General features: G+C 38.7%; 1 protein-coding gene across 2 annotated transcripts in view; it reads left to right on the top strand.

The window, feature by feature from the left end:
- DOK7 (docking protein 7) overlaps positions 1–17,203 on the top strand; it is a 69,173-nt gene that overhangs the window by 4,013 nt on the left and 47,957 nt on the right. For both annotated transcript variants that reach the window (XM_052780593.1, XM_052780592.1), the window contains exons 4-5: positions 3,136–3,336; positions 14,495–14,614. In XM_052780593.1, coding sequence (XP_052636553.1) covers positions 3,136–3,336; positions 14,495–14,614 — 321 coding nt within the window. The remainder of the gene's footprint in view (positions 1–3,135; positions 3,337–14,494; positions 14,615–17,203) is intronic.

Below are 17,203 nucleotides of genomic sequence, written 5' to 3'. Positions count from 1 at the left end.
CAGTATAAGAGGTAGAAGTATCAGAAGAGAGATGTATGGATGTACCACTTGGAGCTATCAAATATGAAGCCTTGCATAAGGGGAAAGGTTAGAGGGGGTTTCTGAACAATACAGGCATGAGTAGCTGGAGTAGTTGGTACACTTCGATGATGTAGCTGTATTGTGTTCCGGTTCTATTTTTTTACTAGATTTGGGATCTATATACAGCATAGACTTGTCCTAGAACCTGAAGGAGAATTTGAATTTGATAGGGTAGGTCTGGTTTTCATGATCTTGCACTGATGCAGTGCTGGGATGGAAAGAGTATTTAATCTCAATCTGGGTGTGAGGTTTATGGTTGTGGTAGGAGGAAACGCAGAAGCAGGGAAGAGTTGTTTTTTCTTTTTTTCTTTTTTTTTTTTTTAAAGGAAAGCTGTGAGTGAGGTAGGAATAGAGCCTATTGGATGATGATATCTGCAGCCGTGGAGTAAAGATGGAGTGGGAGAGAATGTGTGTGGAGGTGAAGAAATGACGAAGTAAGAAAACAAATATAATTGGTTGAACTGGCAATAATTTGTCGAATGTTAATTGCAAAAAAGCTTAGGGGAAGGAGGATAGACAAGAGTATAGAAATTTTTTTCAGGATTTTATCTTTCAGTGCAGGTTCAGTTAGGAGAAAAAAGTCAAATAAAAGTGAATCTAGTTTGAGTAGACAGCAAAGAACGGAGACTTAGATGAAGAGAGGATGGTGACTGGTGGTTTATGTTTTTTTTTTTTTTTAAAGCGTAGTACGGGTGCCTTTGTGTGCCTTGGAAGTAAGGTGGCTGGATGATAAAAATAGACTAGGGATAGATGACCTCAGAGTCTGGGAAGCAAAAAAAAAAAGTGAAAGGAGTTGATGCTGTTCATGAATGAGGCCCACAGAATGGAGGCATTTGCACTGGAGTTCCCAGTGTTTTCTCTCCATTTTTAGCAGATGAGGTGGATGTGTTTCCTGGAATAAAAGAACCAGGATTAAAGAAAACAGTGGAATTAAGTGAGTTGAGGTATACGTCAGGTATGAGAAGAGTGCTTGAGCCCACAACTCATTCTGAGGAAGTTAGCATTCTGCAGGTCAGTGAATAGCTGTGAAGAGGAAAATATTAGCTAAAGGAAATGAGGAACTTAAAGAGTACCTTTTGTTCATGGGTATATTCAGCTCTGTATCTTATTAATTTTTTTTTCCAGAGTAGGAGAAGTAGATGGCTGGGGAGAATTTTGAAAAAAATTCCAATTTACCAAGAAGGCAGCACATGGCAAAAGCTTCATGTCCAGATCTGTTTTTTCCTCTACTTTGGCTTTGTTCAGATTTGGATATGCTTTTTTTTTAAACTAGAATCTGAGCTGCAGCTCTTTGGTTTTGGCAGCTGTTGTAACTTGCAACTGATTGTGTGGAGTGTGTGCTCCATTCCTCAGTTATGAGGCAGAAAGAACCCCGATGCTTCTGCTCCTGTGGTTTAATTGCCAGTAAAGTACTGGGCAGAGAGGGGTCCAAATGATGTTAAAGATTCCTTACTGAATGTTATTTATCAAGATGATTTTGGTATCTTTTTCATAGTTTATGTTTAAGCGGGTTGTGTAACAACTGCATGCCCAAAAGGGGACGTCGTGTGACTGTTGATTTGCTCCCTAGCAGTACCGCTGGCAAAGCTGTAAGTAGAGCTGTGGTTAGTTAGATCTATCTCTGTCTCCTTGCACATTTCACTCGAATGACTTTGTGGCTAATTCTGCTGGAGCCTTAAGGAACTTACCAAATGCACGTCATAGATGAGGAGTTGACTTACAGCTAAGATGGTAACTAAGAATATAGCCAAGTATTTAGATGAGAAGCAAGACTCAGACCTAGCTGAAATTCATGATGCTTGAAGAAGCATAGGCAAGAAACAGGGAAGAGTGGTTTGTAAGAAGTGAGACTACCTGGAAGTTACCCTGTAGATTTCATAGGCAGGTAGCTGTTTGTATGATCTTTGATGGATAACCAAAAGCTAAATCTATGTGCTTCTTGATAAATGCTCCACTGAAAACCTCTGACTGGAAATGTTACAGTCCTGATGCTTCTCTCTGCCAAGACAGATTTTTTTTTTTTTTTTCTTTTTTTGTCTAATCACAAGATGAAAGAAACTAGAGGAGTAGTAGAGGTCAAAACAGTTGTTTGAGGATTAGGTGCTTGCTCACTTAAATTGCTCCCTTTGAAACACTGTGAGATTTGAGCCCTTGAAGTGCTCCCAATAGCTTATTATTCAGAATGCAACAGCTCTGGAGGAGAAGGTGGGAGATCAGCCTAGAACAGCTGCTACTTTAGGTAAAGACCTTTGCAATATAGGGGATACTGGATTTGGGATTTGAACCTGAATTTTGTAAACTTGAATGAGACAGGCATCCCCCCCCCCCCCAGCCTTTTTGAAGTTTAGACTGTGAAATATGAAGAAATAACTGACATTTAAGAGTGTTTACTACCTACAAATCACTTAATTTCTTAGTCATTTTATATGTCTGGGCATCTACCATCACCAACTCCCAAAAGATTCACAAAGGTGGGAAAATGTAATTTTCCCCATTTTACTTATGGGGAAGGAGTGAAGCAGTTTATTAAAGGTTGCAAATGAGTCAGTGACAGAGCTCTGGTTAGAACTTGCCTACTTCTTTGAGCCTTGGCTTTTGGTCTCCTTGGGCACTGTGTTATATGTGTGTGTGTGCATGCATGTGGGAAAGGAGAGGCACAGGCTATTTAGAGGAGGAGACAGAAAGAAACTCATGTAGTAATGCAAGGATGGAAGAGGTAACTGAAGTGTGGGCTGGATAACTGACTAATTTGAGATAGGGAGTAGCCTGGAAGACTTAGGATAAATTAATGTAGCGTTATAACTTAATAATTTGTAGCATTAAGCCAAGATATGTTTTTTTCCAATCCTAAACTGGCATAATAGAATGTAATGAGCTTATAGCTACTCACAGGGGGCTGTCTGGGCTCGACTTAGAATCTTTATGCTAGAGCCTCGTGGTGTGGGCAGGTGTAGGTCCACATACCATGGCTGAACAGAATGACTTATGTAACGTAAGTCATGGTACCTTACTTCTATTTTCTGTAGTAATTTTTGTTTCTTCCTTATCTGATAGTTCATAGATTTCAAGTTTTTGTAGCACCTGGCACTAAACTAGAGAGTGGGCCTGCTACCCTGCATTTCTGCAATGACATTCTCGTCCTTGTAAAAGACCTTCCTCCTAGTGTCATGGGGCAATGGAAGCTCTCAGATCTGCGTCGGTATGGAGCTGTCCCAAATGGATTCATCTTTGAAGGGGGTACCAGGTGCGGCTTCTGTAAGTACAAATGGAACCTGTCTTCTAAAAGTCGTTTGAAACCTTTTGTAGAAATGTAAATGCTAGCCTCATTCAAAGTGGAGATTGCAGAACCAGCTGTGCTGCTTTGTCATACAGGCAGCCTCATATCAGAGGGTCTGTTCTACTGAGTAGATTTCTGCAGGCTTCAACCCTGGTGTTCGGTAAAAATGTGACTATGTGGAGTCCTGACTGAACATTGCCCTGTGGCTTTCCAGAAGATATTTACTCAAATGTTGTGATAGGACACAGAGCAAAAAAAAAAGGAATGAAATTTTATGGCTTGTGTCATGCAAGAGATAAGGCAAAATGGTTTAATATTCAGATTATTAAATTATGATTAGTTATTTTGTTGTTTGCAGAGGGGAAAATGATATGGAGCTTTGAAGTTATAGGCGGCATCAAGGCTCTCATAGTGTAAATGCTAATGTCTAAATCCCATACAGGACTTCTAGCTCCTAAAAGTTAGGAACTTCTGTCTGTTCCTTTCCCTGTTAGTAGATTTGTCACTTTCTGGGACCATGAAATGTATAGAGTCACAATGCAAGCAAGCAAGCTGAAGCTAGTTGCTGTAGCCTAGTAGCCAAGATACACCTTTAGATGGAGAGAAATCTCTTGATCCAATGTCCAGTTTAGGACTTCTCACATTCTCACTTCAGATAAAATGCAAAGCTCCTATGCAAGTGCTGAAAAGGAAAGATAATTAATGCACTGGTATAATATCATATACATCATTAGAAAACATAAGGTTTTAACTTCAAAAGCAGAGTTTGAAGCCATGCTGAATTGATGACCTGTGAGTGCAAGTGGGTATGCAGATTGCCAGTTTGGATGTGAAGTTGTTTGACTTGCATACTGAAATGTGAAAATAATGGGATTTCTTCAATTACCAAACTGAAAAAACAGAAGGTTTCACAGCTGATCCAAATCCAAAGATATTGTTCCCTGGGACTTGTGGCAAAATTTGGGGAGGAAGGGGAAAGAGATTATTTTGACTGTTTTACTCTAGTGAGGGATTTTTGTTTTGTTTATTGAAAATTATAAAGCTGAGTTACAAAGATGGTAAGTATGGACTCAACCGTTATATCCTGATTCCTGATTTAAGACACTTGTTTTCAATGTGGAAGATTCTGGTTCAAATCTTTCCCTTCCTAATTCAGTGGTTGGGGTTAAAGAAGGGGTTTCACCATCTGAAGGAATGGGTTATAGGTACAGCCTGTGATGAAACAAATCCATTTTCTTTTAAGGTTATTCTGTTTCAGTTAAAAACTGGCATGTGAACACAAGTGTCTTGTTTCCTATTGGTGTGGTTTAGACTGTGAGCTACATAACTGGTTATAGAGTATAAGAGGGAGTCAGCACAGTCACCTTTTCCCCCTCTCTTGTAAATAGTGCAATTGACACAGGCTAAACTTGAATCTGCAGCTTAGTGTATGTCTGCCAACACCTGCAGTTTTGGTTTGAACAGCTTTTTTTCCCATGCAGAATAAAGCAATTGTTCATTCCTGTCTCTGTGTGCTAGTACCACTTTAAATGAAAGCGGGACTTCTAATAAATGTGTGTACTGCTATGCTGACATAATTTGGGTCTGCTTTTTGAATTATTAACTGAAAATAGAAAACTTAATTTTGGACTATACACTTCAGAATGCATACAGTGAGAGAATTTCCCAAAGTTGAACCACAGTGTGTTTTTTCCCTTTTAAAAAGCTGCTGCTCTTTCTGGAAGGCTTGTGTAGAGTACTAGTTTTTGAACTAATGAAATCTGAAATAATTTAACTATGGAAAACTTATATTTAAAAAAAAATATAGGGAGAAATCTGAATATAGCATCTCCACAGGCACTCTTTTGAGGTCACCTAACTTCCAAGTATTCAGCAACAAGGCACTTAAGATATAAGCGTAAAGAATGAAGGTATGTTTCAGTAGGATCTAGCTAACATACTTCGTCCTAAATTATTGTGTTTAATAAAACCTATCTGTCTGCGTCATTTTGTTTTGTAATGAAATGTATCTATATTATTGACTATGCACTGTTATGATCTGTATTTACGATTGGAATGGAATATATTAGATTACTAGTATATCACCCTACAGTTCTATGTATTCCTCATGTTATGTTGTTAGATATATACTTCACCAAATAAAATCAGACCAGTAAGTAATATGAACTGTTTTTATGGGATATAAAAAATGTTCAGTAGCCCGTATGGTGAATATAGACCACCTCAGTCTGTGCATTACACTTTCATTACAGTGTTTAGGGAATAACACTTTCAGTCTTTTTATTCTTAATTAGGTTTCATACTAAATGCTAACATATGTTATAACATTACTAACATACTAGGAACTTTCATTTACTGTTAATTGATTTGAAAGAAAATGTTATGCTTTAATATATGGAATATCACCAGTTCACACTAATGCTCAAATTTTGAAAGCTAGCAAGAAAATGAACAAAAATATTAATCTGAAATAACTTTCTGTCAATTTTTCCTTAGTAGTTTGGTAGTACAAATGAATGGTTTAATTTATTTTGAAAGATTAGTGGTGCTTTAGTATAGGGAATTTGCTGTAGCAGTTGTGTTATTAAAGTGTTGATGAGACGCTGCTGATCTGGTTATGCAGCAGCGTTATAGAATGCTAATTATTAAGTTTCTGCAATATAGTAAGAAGCCAATTTTTTTAGAATGAGATCAGAAAGAAACTTCCAGTTTGGATGTCACGAATGCCTAAATATCACAGCATGCTTGAGGTTGGGAGGGACTTCTGGAGGTTACCTTGTCCAACTCCCCTGTTCAAAGTAGGGTCAGCTACAGCAGTTTTCCCAGGACCATATCCAGTCAGGTTTTGAATATCCCCAAGAATGGGTACTCCGCAACCTCTGTGAGCAACTTCTTCCCATATTCTGGTGTATCAGCTGCTCCTCCCAATTTTGTATCTTCTGCAAGCTTGCTGAGGGTACACTCTGTCCCATCATCCAGGTCATTAATGAAGATGTTAAACAGCATTAGCCCCAGTGTTGACCACTTGCGTATACCAGTAGTGATTGGCCTCCAGCTGGACTTTGCGCTGCTGATCATAACCCTTTCAGCCTGGCAGTTCAGCCAGTTTTCAGTCTACCTCATTGTTCACTAATCTAGCCTGTACTTGATCAGTTTGTCAATGAATATATTATAGGAGCTGGTGCTGAAATCCTTGCTAAAGTCAAAGCAAACAGTATCTACTGCTTCATCTACCAAGCCAGTCATTTTATCAAAGACTATCAGATTGTTTAGGCATTGTTTCCTTTCTGTAAATCTACACTGACTACCCTCAGTCAGCACCTTGGAAATGGCTTCTAGGATTATTTGCACTATCACCTTCCCTGGTCTGCGGTTCCCTGAATCCTCCTTCTTGTCCTTCTTGAAGATAGAAGTGACGACTGGTTCCCCCCATCCCTGTCCCCCCTGCCCCAGACCTCAGGCATGCCATTCCACCTCCCAGTCTCCATGACCTTTCAAAGATAATAAAGAGTGTCCTTGCAATGACACTAACCAACTCCCTCAGCACCTGTGAATGTATCCCATAAGGCCCCATGGGCTTGAGTGTGTTCAATTTATTTAAATGTTCCTTAACTTGGTCCTCTTCCAGCAAGGGAAAGTTGTTGTTTTTCTAGATTTTTTTTCCAACAAGTCTTAAGGGCCTGGGATTCCTGATGAGGGAATTGAATCTTGTCAGTAAAGACCAAGGTGAAGAAAACATTGACTACCTCAGCCTTTTTCACGTCCTTTGTCAACAGGTCCACCATTTCATTCAGCAGTAGGCTGAAGTTTTCCCTAGTTTTCCTTTTGCTGCTGATATGCTTGCAGAAGCCCTTCTTGTTGCCTTTCACATCCCTCCCCAGACTCAACTTCAGGCAGAGTTAGGCTTTCCTAACCCTATTCCTTTGTGCTTTTACAGTGTGTCTGTATTCCTCCTGTGTCATCTTGGTCACCCTACTTCTACCCTATGTATGCTTTCTTTTTATGTTTGAATTTTGTACGGAGTCCCATGTTCATCCATGCAGGCTTTCCTGCCACATTTGCTTGACTGGAACTTGCAGGAGGTCATCCTTGAAAATCAGCCAGCTCTCCTGGATCCCAGGACTCACCAAGACTGTATCACATGGGATTCTTCCAAGTAAATTCATGAACAGGCCAAAGTCTGCTCCTGCAGACTGATTCTAGGAAGTGGGAGTGAAGATATTATGGGTCCCTAGGTAAGCAGTTAAAAAACACAAAATGGGAATCTTTTTCCAAGTGTGTTGCCTAACTGGAGAGGACACTCTAAAACACTACTAGAAAAGATGAAGTGGTGGTAGTGTTACTCTTCATGTCTTTTCTGGTTGTCATACTTCTATGGAGTGGGAAACCTGAGTTCCTGGCCTCCTTCAGCTTGCAGGGCTTCAAATCTTTGTTTTCCTCCTGAGGAGTGGTTGGTGCCCACAGAAAAACAGCCCACTACAAGGCCTGGAAGTTGCCTCACCGTGTAACCAGGCATGCAAATACCACTGTGATCAGAAGAGAAAAAAGGATTATGTGTCTGTAGCCTTGAGACTTGGAGCACAACTGCGGGGACAGACCCTAGATGCTGGTCACTGCTCCTAAGCTTAAATATTTAGTTCCCAAACTTAGACCTTAGTTGCATAAGAAAGCCTAGAAATAATGGGGTATATGAATAGTCCTTCATTTATGTTCTTTAGTTAGATTGTGACGTTTCTTCTGTAACTTGTTCCAGATTTGATGCAATTGCTGTGCTCCAAGAATTTAAACTGATTTGGACTTAATGATTGTTGCTATATCTTATCTCTGCATTGCAGAAAACCTAAATGGTTCAATCCATAGGCTAGGGTGTCAGATGCATAAGGAACGTGTAGTATGACATGTGGATGGATGATACAAATGTGAAACTGTAGGTGATGGAGCTTGAAGCATCTGAATTACTTATGTTATGCTTCCCCCTCACACCCTTAAACTTACACTAATTTCTGGTGCAAAATGATACAGGTGTAAAAAGGAACAAATATGATCCCCTATCTTTCAAGGGGAACTTTTCTGGTTCCAGGAAGATATTCTGCATTTCTTGATATACCATTAATTAAAATGGCCTTTGAAGTTGTGGTGAGGCGTACACAAATAAAGAATCTGACTTCTGAATGACTGTCAACTGTTTCTGAAGGTCCAGCACTGTTTTGAACACTGGTGTTGTCATGACTCTCTAATCCTTTAAAAAGAATCAAAGTGTGATTACGCTTAAACTGTGGTCTTGAGTTTTGTAGATCCTTTTATATCTATGATCTTTTTGATCTTTTTAAAATTTCCAACCTAAATTTATGTGTTCTTTTATCCTAGATTGTTGTTGTACCAACATTGTTTTTTAGTATAATGTTCTTTCTCTCTCCGTGATGCTTACCTCCCTAAATATTTATAGACCATTTATTTATGCTCTCTGTCATTTTTGCTGTGTTAAACTCAGCTGTTTATCTTCCCGGTAAGACACAGGAGGTCACCAGTAGCTATCCTGTATATCTGTTTTTTAAGTATGAATTAATTTTTTTTTTTTTTTGTTATAGGCAACCAGAATTAATGACAAGTACTTTGGAAAGGGTCCCACTACATTGTTGAGCATTATATTAATGTTGTGGGCTTTTTCTAAAAAAATGTCTTGATAGCTGAGAACCTTCAGTTGCCATGAAAGGGTGTTTTTGCCTCTTCCCCCACATGTGTTTGTTCAAAGGGAAGAACAGCATATTCATTTTGGTACAAAATATCTTGCCACGGTTGGAAACTCTTTACGTACCAAGCTCAAGCTTATCTTGTTAAAGGAGCTGTTGCTCTTAACTGAGCACTTAGACATATCTGCAAGCATAAAAACATTTAAATATGTTTAGTCTAAATATTTAGTACTGCCACTAGAAGAAAATGCTTTTGTAAATGGGACCTAAATAAAAATATAAGTCTGGTTATTCTTACTAGAAAAGAGTTGGTAAAGGGAAGGACCATCTTTCTTCAGCTATCTGATTCTTTTACCTCATTCCTCTGAAATTCTTGAGGAGCAGGACAAACAAGTAGTGTTCAGGAAAAAAACCTGATATGTTATTACATAAAGTGTTTTAATCCTTAAATGAAAGAACTCTCCATTACCCTGTCGTAGAAACATCAAATAATATTATGCAGACTCTATTATTAATGTTACTTTCCTATAGGTTAAACCATATCTTTGCTCACATTCTTCCTGTGAAGCTCTGAATGTAGATGATTAGTGAGTTGAAGTTTTAAATACCACTGTAGTAAATACCTTACTCAAAGGAACTGATGAGCTTGTGGTTAGATTACCTTTCCTCTCCATAAAAAACCCCATGAAGGCCCAAACACAAGCAGAGCTTACTTTTGGATATTTCTCTGGTAGAACTGAAGTCTAAAAGGATGTGAATGTTACAGCTTTCTGTTCCTTGCTTCCTCAAAATTTTTCATAAATATAAAATACTTAATTAAATTATGTTTTTGAATTAGTTGCGCAGTACAGGTTTTGTTCAACTCTGAAGGCTTTTGTGCTCAATCCAAGTAGAGGGAAACCATCTGAGATAATGCTGAGATTTCGAACATTTAATCTAGGTGCATTTTCAAGACGGTTAATACTAGTTTATTCTTAAATAGGAAAAATCATTTACATTTTAACTTCTCTTGCTCTTAACATCACAATTGTACTGCTAGAGATAAGAAAATTCTTTTTTCTGCTTTTGACAGCTGCAAATAAGTTAATCTCTGGGGCAAAATTCGGCTCCCCCTGCCCCAGCCTCTCTGTACTGAAGCTCAATCACACATACCATTTGCAAAAAAAAATAGGCATTGGGGCCTAGGACTCAATTGAGAGGTTTACTTACAGGAACAGGCTGGAAAAGAGGAGCCTCTTGCTTTCCGAAGTTGCTAGCTCAATTAGTGTGCACTGATTAAAATGACCAGTTGCCAGGAGAATCTTGACTTGGAGGTCAGTGTGAAAAAATTCAAGTAGGGTAATAAAAGGGCATGTTAAGGCTGTGAGAATTCAGGCTCTCCAATGTTCAAGTACTTCAGGATTAGCTTCTAGAGCCTGGTTTGAAGCTGCTTCATGTTTTCTTACAGTGTCTCCTGGAAGAGAGCAGCTTGTAGGACACTTGAAGCCCTTTGAAAGAACAAATGATACTGCTGCTGCTAGTTGCAGGATAAGCAGGAGTATTTCTGTGATCGTTTTGATGCAATTAGGTGCTTCTTTCTGTCTGTCTCTTCTGTAAGTGGCTCTTAAAAATCATTCTGAAATAGTGGAAATGGCTATCAGCATATCTGGAAGGGCCAAAGGAGGAGAGGAGGAGCCCTATAACAAATGGGAATTTATTTGAAAATTAGAAATAGTAGAGGTAGTTGAACTGGGACAATACCAGGAATTTCTTGAAAGATTCTGGGTTGCATAGATAAAAACTTCTGTTTATGTACAGATACTGTTCTGTTGCTGCCTCCTACTTAGGCCTACTACAGAATACATTCTGACCTTTTTAGTAGTCATGCCAATGTCTTAGTTGCCAATAATAGGAGCACCAGATGTTGTTTTCACCAGAGAGAAGAGCAGCCTGAGCCATGCAGCCTGAGATACCTTCTAAACGGGGTTGCTCAAGGCCAGGATTGAGACATATTGGTTGGACAACATGACGATTGCCATGAACTGAACTGCCATGGTTTGTACCTGTCCTGTAGCTAAAAGACTTCAGGCTCTAGCATTGTCTGGCACCTGTTGGGAGTAATAATTCATGGGAAGACACTGACTCTTCCTCCCTGCTTTCACAAACGGTACAGAGATTTAAGTAATTTTTGGTTATTGTGCATTTTGAGGGTGTATTTGCCCATGGGTTTACTTTTTTATGATGAATTAAAATCAAACATTGGCAAGATTTAATAATACTTGGAAGTTTTATGAAATTGGCAACTTCTCTTGAACGTTTGGGAGACTGTACAATGCTTTACTGCTAACTGCCACAGAGGACTGGCTTAGTGTTTCAGCCTTGTGCAAGTGGTTGCAGGCTGCTTTTCACCAAGTCTCTTATCCTGTGGAGAGAGTGAGTGAGTGAGTGAGCTCTTCAGTCTAGTAAACAGCTGCATGGTATTACAGTGATGCATACCACATATTCCTTGGCTTCCAAATGCTTGTGTGCCAAATCTGTTCCAACACATGACTGAGAAGTGTAATTTCTAGTAGCGAATTTGTCAGCTTTCTCAAGAAAGCAGAAAAGAAATGTAATTGCTGGCTCTTATGTATGCTTTTAAAACATAACTGAGTTAAGCTTATCTATTCATTCATCTCACCTGATGTCTTTTGCGAGGACCCCCAGACTTCTTCCTTCCCTTGCAATCTAGTTCTTCCTAGCAAAACAAGAAAGAAAACGTTTCCTGTGAGAGTTGATCAGTGATTACAGTGATCATGTAAATAATAGAATCTACAAAGAAATGTTTTACACATGAGTATATTGGATTCGTATCTATGTGCACATGTGTGTACACTGTTTGCATTAGTTATATAAAGGCCGTCATGTTTGTTTTGGGGATTTACAAGTGTGTGATAGTTCTTTGCAGAAATCATCCTTTCAGTTAAGCAGCCAGCTCGCATGCACACATTTACTTTTTTGTTTCCATTAAAGTCAAAGGCTTGTAGAGCCTCTTAGGAGTTTAAGACTCTTGACAATAGCGATAAAAGAACAAAGTGGTCCAGATGTACTCTTTATGTACAGAAATATTTGAGGAATCTTCTTTCCCTGAATGGCAACATGGGTGTGTATGATTCTGCTGAATTATCAAGCCACATAGTATATCACTGTGCTTGAGATATCAATGTCCTCTGTTGTGTTGTCTCTATATCCTGCTTGCTTATTGTGCATGGGATGGGAATGTCATGTGCTCAGAGGCCAGCAAAGCCTTGTGCTGCCCTGCTCCCTCAAGAAAGGCATGGCTTCTGACAGCGGTGTGATTCATGGGGGAAGAGTCATATCATCTAAGATGAGGCAAACTGATTTCCCTAGACTCCCTCTACTCTATGGGGGGAAGGAGAAGGCAGCTCAAAGGAAGAGCTGAATTTCAAATCATTCCTGAATACATACTTTGCACCGAGCTTTTTCTAATACAGTGTTCTCTGACTTTTTGAAATCTCTCGGGGAGGGGAAATGGGACAAGACTGTGAGTGAGTCACCACCAGAAACTTTCATACCTGTCAGACTGCGTGACTAGTGTTGTAATCTTCTAGATGGTCTTTGATCCTGAAGCCAGGGTGTGTATATGTGCCATGAGGAAACACGGCACAAACATGTTTTTAAAAAATAGTAATAGAAAACAGTACCACAGAAGTGTGGAGTTAAGTAGGCTTTACTCTGGTTTATGTTTCATGAGCTAGTGTGTGTCCATCTTCTCTGTTGCTTAAACATAGCTTAGTGTTTTAATATTTCTCTATCCTGAGTCTCAAGTAATATATTTGAGACCTTGTACTCTAGAAATGATTGGCAAGCCAGCCCTTAAGTATAAATTTAACTTCTACCAGTGAGTGAATTCTAATTCCAGTTGAATTTATAGCAGTTCACCGAATGAAATAAACTGTACCAGAAACAGGATTTCTGTTTCTTTGGCTGAAGAAGTTTTGATCAGTGAGATCTGAAGATGAACAAATGTGGTGGAGTGACAAATCAAGTTACAAAGATGCTGCTAACAATGTTGTCTTGAATAGATTTAAGCAGAGCAGGCAGAGACTTAGATGTGATGTAAATTGAGAATGACAAAAGTGTGTGGACCAGAATATGCTTTTCCTAGAGAGATCAGCTGACTGCTTGCTGGCTATATCTAATTTACTAAAATAGTTAATTTGGTTTGCGGTCCACTCCTTATTATCCCCTTTCTTTGAATCCCATAGCCCTTTGTCAAACAGTCAAAAGTGGATCCATTGCTTAAGTGAAACGTGAATATCCTGTTGGATATGACAGGGCATATGTGTGGAAAGTGGTGGTGATGCAGGCATTCTGGTCAAGACCAGCTCTGCTGCTTTGAGTAAAATTGGCAAAAATACACATCCAACTCAGAATTGGCTAGAGACATGCAGAAGTCAAACTTAAGTCCAGATTAGGGGCTCAAGTCCCTAGGAAAGTAATATGCAAACCCCTACTGCAGGTCTAAGATTTGTTATTGTGGTTTTCTAGTGTGCATGGCTCTGGTGAACTGGCAGCACTTCTTCAAGGCCTATATATTAATTTAATCTCCTTTTATGTCTGGTTACTGTATTTTTTTTTCCTGAAATCACTGATTACCGGGGTGGTCTTTTGCCTGATGTTTTAAGATCATAACTATTTTTTTTTTCCTGATGTGAGTAATATTTGGACTGATAATTCTCAGATAAAATGTTCTGTGGAGCACTTCTGGTCTTGTGTGTTGTCCATGTAGCCATATATCATGCAGCTCAGAACTTGTTTGTTTATTTAGTGATTCTCATTCTAATTTTGCTTGGGGCTATTCTTAATGAATGGAAAGCAAAATATCAGAATAGAGCAAAGGGTAAAGATCTGATGACAACCTACGGAGTTGTATTACGTTCTGTTAATAATAGACACATAAGACTTAGTCTAGGAAAATTTATACTATAATCTAGCAATATAACTGAATCCTAATTCATTGGGATATAAAAAGCTGCTCTTGGTTAAAATTGGGTAGAAGTAGAATTAACTTGGTTCATTTTGATGAAGACACTTTCAGTATCCCTGCCACTTGCATAGCTAAGATTTGATCTACAAAATTTTAGGGGTAAATAAGAATAAAACACCCAGACAGCTGTTCAGAATATGGCTTGTATTTTGGCATTGCTCTAAGTGCCTGAATCTCAGGGAATTAGCATAAATGATGAGGTAGCTATTGAATTTATGTGTATGTTTGTGATGTAGTGGGTGTGTGCTGACCTGAATTTTTTCTTCTTATTTTTCTCTGGAGAACGTGTCTTGTTGATTTCTTTTCGTGGCTTGCACTTAGTACTCCTTTGATTGCTTTATTATAAATAGCTTCAGCTAAATATATTTCTAATGTATCCAGGTGCAAAACTCATATTTATGTTGTGCTTTCTTGCAGGGGCTGGTGTTTTTTTCCTTTCTTGTGCTGAAGGAGAGCAGATCAGTTTTCTGTTCGACTGTATCGTCCGTGGCATCTCCCCGACGAAAGGCCCTTTTGGTTTGCGTCCAGTCCTACCAGGTTAATATAGGAAGCATAGAGTAACTGAGCAAAGTAGGAACTTGTCACGTCTAGCACTTATTGCTGTGACTGTAAGAACAGCTTGCAGACACTAAGGGTGTAGAAAGTGCAAAGTGGTTTTCATTCTGAAATGTCACAGTACAGATTTATCAGTTGAGTGTACCCAGTTTTCCTCTGCTGCTCTGGCTCATTCATATTTCTGGTGATATTGCTAACTTTAGCCTTCTTTTATTTAACAGTACTAAAATGTGGCAATCTGAATTGAAAGGAACCCTAACCTTTAGTTTTAAACTTACACAGTTCAACTTGGATCCATGTCTGCATTACTATTTTGGTAGTTTAATGGAAAACTAACTTCTGGGGCATTTTGAGTTCATCCAAAACACTTAGAACTAAGTCTTGCCAAACAGAAAACTTTGTTAGACCTCCACACCACACTTCAGTTTTGCAGCTTGAGCTTCTTTTCTGGTGTGCAAGGATTAAGTTCCTTTTCCTATTTCATAGTAAATGCTGCATGCACTGTAATGTTCAGAGACGAAATTAGATGGCATCATAGTAAGCCCTGTTGCCTTTTGACTTTAGCAGACGAAGAAATATAATATTGAGTTGGAATGACTGTGTCAAACAGGGCAAGAGTGTGGAAATGAGATTGCAGAAAAATATCTGTGAATTGGCAGTGGGATATAGCGGGAAGAGGTTGCAAGAATGATGAAGGATGAGGCGGGATTTGTGGGAACTACAGATCAGTTTCTGTTTAAGTGTTAGGCAGATAATAGGTGTTTGACAGGGTTTTATTGCTGTTATAAGATTAAGATAATTGCAGGAAGGAAATGTGATAGAAAAGATTAGATCTGAATGCGAAACTTGTGAAAGTAAATTATTAGAAGTTAGTTAAGGTAAATGCAGTAGACACAAGGCTCAGTTTATCTCTTCTTTCCCATAGCTATAAATAAAGTAAATAAAATAATCAAGGAGAATAGTGGGCAATAAAACCTCATTCTTCTTATAAGATGATCTGTGTTTGCATTCAACTAAGTGGAGTGTTAAAAAAAATCCCAAATAACAAAAAAACAACAACAGAAACCCCCAAAACAGTGCCAATACATAAAGCTTTTCTATTGAACGCATATTTTCTGCATATCTAAAACTGTATTACACGTACGCAACTCCTAAATCTTTCATTTAACAAAAATTTATGTCCAGAAAAATTAAGCCTACAAGTAACTATTCTGTTGTCTTTTTGAAAAATAATTGTTTTTTTTTTTTAATTTTAATTTTACATGTCACATTCTTTGAAAAATCTGTTTTTAGAGGCATGTAGAAGTAAATCTGCTTTTGCATCTTAGTTATCAACTCTGGCATTTGTGGGTTGTTGTACATAGCCACATACCACATTCGCTTCCCTCCTTCAAGAGCTTTGACCTCACTGAAGTGCGTAAAGTGGATGTGGAATATCCTGGGGATGATTTGGTGATTTTTGTAAGGGAAGACCTCTTTTCTGAGGTCCTTTTCATTTGTCTTCTGTGCTTGATGGACTTGCCGCTAAAATGAGGTGAAGATGTACTCAGCCTCTCAATTTCACCTTGTTTCCCTGGGCAGGGGCAGTGTTCTGTAGGGAACTGTGCTCACATTCTTTGCAGACTCTTCTGCAGTCCTTTTCCAAGCTACTTTGACCCCTCTAACTTACATTTCCCTGTATCTTTACTCTTGTCTCTTCCAGTTTGTCGTCACCCCCTATGTACACATCCCTTCATAGAAAATTTTTATTTTTTTATATTCTCCTTCATTTATTATCCCATGCAGAATCTTGCACAGACCTGTTTAAGGCATATGCACATGTGCAATACCAGTGATTCATCCATAACCTAATTTTCCTTGTCAAGTATGCTGCTACACAGAATATACTGTATTGCTGGAAAAGGTCAAGTCTCTACCAGCTGCATAAAGTATCTGGCAAGAGTATTGAAATTCGCTCAACCTTTTGAAAGGGTTAGTTATTAAATAGATTAATCATCTGCACACCTCAGGTAACTAGGTCTAAACTTCCAGACTGGGGATTCTACCAAGAAACATCTAGTTAATGTTGTTCATATTTACTGCAGTGCAGAATGCTACACAGCCTCAACTGTGCTTTAGATATGCAATGTTCTGCTTTTGTGTGATTTAAAAGCTTTAATAGGAAGCTTCTGTCCACAGTTTGCTATTCGAATTTGGCTTCTTGCTATTGCCAGTACCTTTCCAAATTAAACATGAAATATGCTTCAATAACTCTTAGGTATTTTCAAGAAAGGAAAACACACAAAGGGCACCTGTACAGAGAAAAGAATGTAATGTGGTGAAAAAATGTCACATTGACACTGTTCTTGGACCCCAACGTCCACAGCACAAATATAATCTAAAGATGTTATGCAGTCAACATCTGCTTAGTATGTCTTTGGAAAAAGGGAAATGAATGAAGCCAGTGGCTTCATGTACAAACAGCTCAACCATATGGTTAAATGGAGTGCTGAGATACTAGCATGAAATTAATAGGAAATGGTAGAGACTGGTTTGAAAAGGACTGGAAAATGACCAGTTTTCTTACTTTTG

The sequence above is a fragment of the Harpia harpyja genome, chromosome 2, assembly GCF_026419915.1.
Source record: "Harpia harpyja isolate bHarHar1 chromosome 2, bHarHar1 primary haplotype, whole genome shotgun sequence".
NCBI lineage: Eukaryota > Metazoa > Chordata > Aves > Accipitriformes > Accipitridae > Harpia > Harpia harpyja.
This window is presented reverse-complemented; position numbering and strand designations above follow the sequence as displayed.